At 46.6% G+C, this 2,496-nt stretch overlaps 1 protein-coding gene across 1 annotated transcript; it reads right to left on the reverse strand.

Moving 5' to 3' along the window:
- Positions 1-501: 501 nt before the first annotated feature.
- LOC9634735 ((+)-menthofuran synthase) lies at positions 502-2,210 on the reverse strand. Its single transcript, XM_024672289.1, has 3 exons — positions 1,816-2,210; positions 1,207-1,751; positions 502-1,146 (listed from the first exon to the last, which is right to left on the reverse strand). Exons 1-3 carry the CDS (start codon positions 2,141-2,143, stop codon positions 544-546), a joined length of 1,476 nt encoding a protein of 491 aa, XP_024528057.1. The 5' UTR covers positions 2,144-2,210; the 3' UTR covers positions 502-543.
- Positions 2,211-2,496: the final 286 nt, after the last annotated feature.

The following is a 2,496-nucleotide window of genomic DNA, read 5'->3' on the forward strand; positions in this document are numbered from 1 at the left end:
TGATAGCCTTCCATTATTCCGAGAGGAGGGGATGATGTGAGGGCTAAGTGTACGGCTACGATGCCTTATATTAATATTAGTGTAGTGGGATTTTGGTGGCCGTCGGATTGGTTTCAATCTGGACCACTCGCTCTTATATATAAGCTAGGGTTTTTGGGATAATTGATATGCACATTTCTATATTCCCTTTCCATATTCCAGGCACTCACAAAGGAAATATTTAACATCATATATAAAAATTACGTGTTACTATTTAAAACTAGTGATAATTTTGGCATAATTCATAATGGTGTTGTCTAAAGACCCAAATGTCTTAAATTAAATATTTTTTCACCTAAAAAAATTTCTTAATTGTAAAATTTACTTACTCCATCTATATATTATTTTACCTCCTCTCAATGAATTTTATTGATAGGATAATAAGACTCAGTTGTATAATAAATTTATAGCATTAATAAGGTATGTGGTTGGAAGTTTAATATAGAAGGATTTTCACTAAGAAAAAGTATAAAAACTTTACTTGTAAGTTAAAACAAAAGAGCTTTAAATTCTTGATGATATAGTAAGCTCAAGAGGAACTGCTCTAGGTAGTGTCAAACCAGATCCTTCACTCATATCAAGTTCCTTGCCGCTAGGGTTCTTCCACTCAAAGCCATGCACAAGGTTGGCCAGGACGAAATGCACCACTCGCAAACCAAGCTGGATTCCGGGGCACCCTCTTCTTCCAGATCCAAAAGGGAGCATCTCAAAGTCGCGCACGCCAACAATGTCGATGTTTCTCTCCACAAACCGCTCCGGCTTGAACTTGAGAGGCTCCTCCCAGCAGCGCTCATCCCTGGCGATCTCATAGTTATTGATGAAGACCCGTGTTCCCTCCGGAACAAAGTAGTCCATCATCTGGCATGGCTGTGCGGCCTGGAAGATGAGTATCGCACCAGGCGGATGGAGACGAAGGGTTTCTTTCACCACTGCGCCCAGATAGACGAGTTTGTCGAGGTGGGCTTCTTCTACCTTGAGTGACGATGGCCCGACCACGCTGTGTAGCTCTTCCAGGAGCCTGGACATGATTCTGGGATTGTTGATGAGCTCCGCCATCGCCCACTCGATCGTCACTGCGCTAGTGTCTGTTCCAGCACCGATCATGGCCTGCGAATAGAGATCATAACAATAGTTTCCAATGCTAATTTAACAAGATCAGGAACTCACCAGGACGATTGCCTTCATGAAGGAATCCGACTTGGAAAAGAGCTCGTTTCGCAGCATTATGCTGATGAAATCGTCGCCAATATCCGCGCCTTTCCTGCGCTGCTCGTCGACCAGCCGCTGCATGTACTCGTCAACTTGCTTGTACAAGCGCTTGGCATGGGCCGCTTTTCTCAAGTCGAGCCACTGCAGCCATGGCATGGTGTCTCCCACGTAAAAGTCTCCCGCCGCGACGAACACCTCCTTTAGCAAGTGCTTAAACCGCAGAGCTTCCTCGTTCCTCCGGTGGCCATTCCCCACAACTTTTCGCAAGATCATGCCGTAAGTAACATCCGAGATCACCTGCGTGAGGTTAACAGTGCGCGGCATTGGACCCCTCGAGGCCTTCACAAGCTTTGCCACGGCCAGAGCCATCTCCTCGGCTCTCGCGGCTTGCGAGAGCTCGATTTGCCTCAACGTCAGTAGCTCCAGAGTGCAAAGCTTCCTCACGTTTCGCCAGTACTCGCCGTAGGGCGTCCATAGAATTCCATCGGCACCGAAAATCTTGCCTGGATAGATAGAACGAGCGTCGAGGGTCACAGTCTACAGACTCAATTATCACTGGACACTGACCTGGTGTTAGGAAAGGCCTGGAAGAATAAGTGGAGTCGCGGACTCGGATGGCCTCTCTGGCGGCTTGGGCAGAGGAGATGACCAAGTGAGGAGAGCTCCCAAACTTGAGGAACACACAGGGGCCGTGCTCTCGAGCGATTTCCCCGAAGGCACGGTGGAGATGCTTGCCAAGAACCAGATGCAAGTGCCCGATTAGCGGGAGTGCTCTTGGCGATGGCGGCAGCGAGCATCCAGCTCCTCCAGATGGTGGGCGAAGAATCCATGATTTCACGAGGAGAGCCACGGAGAGCCCGAAGAGCACTGCAAGCGGAGCGATCCACGTCTCCATAGCTCTCGCAAATTAGCAAACTCTATTAATTGACTTTGAAGTCACCTGGAGTCGGTCGAGTTTTTCTCATTTTGTTTCTTTTTTTCTTTTTTCTTGACCAGTAAAAGGAAAAAGTTCTAGAATGAGAGCGTTTCTTTCTGAGAAAGGTCATTTAAACCCGAATCCATTGGCGTTTATAAAAATTACATAAAATCTTTCTTGCGAGAGTTTTAGCTAGCGCTGGCGATGGAGCTCTAACAATCTCTCATGCATGGAAGAGAGAGAGAGAGAGAGATTAATCTTCTAAAAATTTAGTGCTAGCGATGGAAGGAGAGAACCAATCTAGCTCTCAAAAAAAATTATGCGAACTTTGC

This window comes from Selaginella moellendorffii, unplaced genomic scaffold, assembly GCF_000143415.4.
Source record: "Selaginella moellendorffii unplaced genomic scaffold, v1.0 SELMOscaffold_8, whole genome shotgun sequence".
Lineage (NCBI taxonomy): Eukaryota > Viridiplantae > Streptophyta > Lycopodiopsida > Selaginellales > Selaginellaceae > Selaginella > Selaginella moellendorffii.

Coding starts and splice junctions, on each gene's coding strand:
- LOC9634735 (XM_024672289.1), bottom strand. CDS start 2,143: ATGGAGACGTGGATCGCTCCGCTTGCAGTGCTCTTCGGGCTCTCCGTG. Junction 1,752..1,815: donor CAGGCCTTTCCTAACACCAG/GTCAGTGTCCAG, acceptor CTATCTATCCAG/GCAAGATTTTCGGTGCCGAT. Junction 1,147..1,206: donor TCATGAAGGCAATCGTCCTG/GTGAGTTCCTGA, acceptor CTCTATTCGCAG/GCCATGATCGGTGCTGGAAC.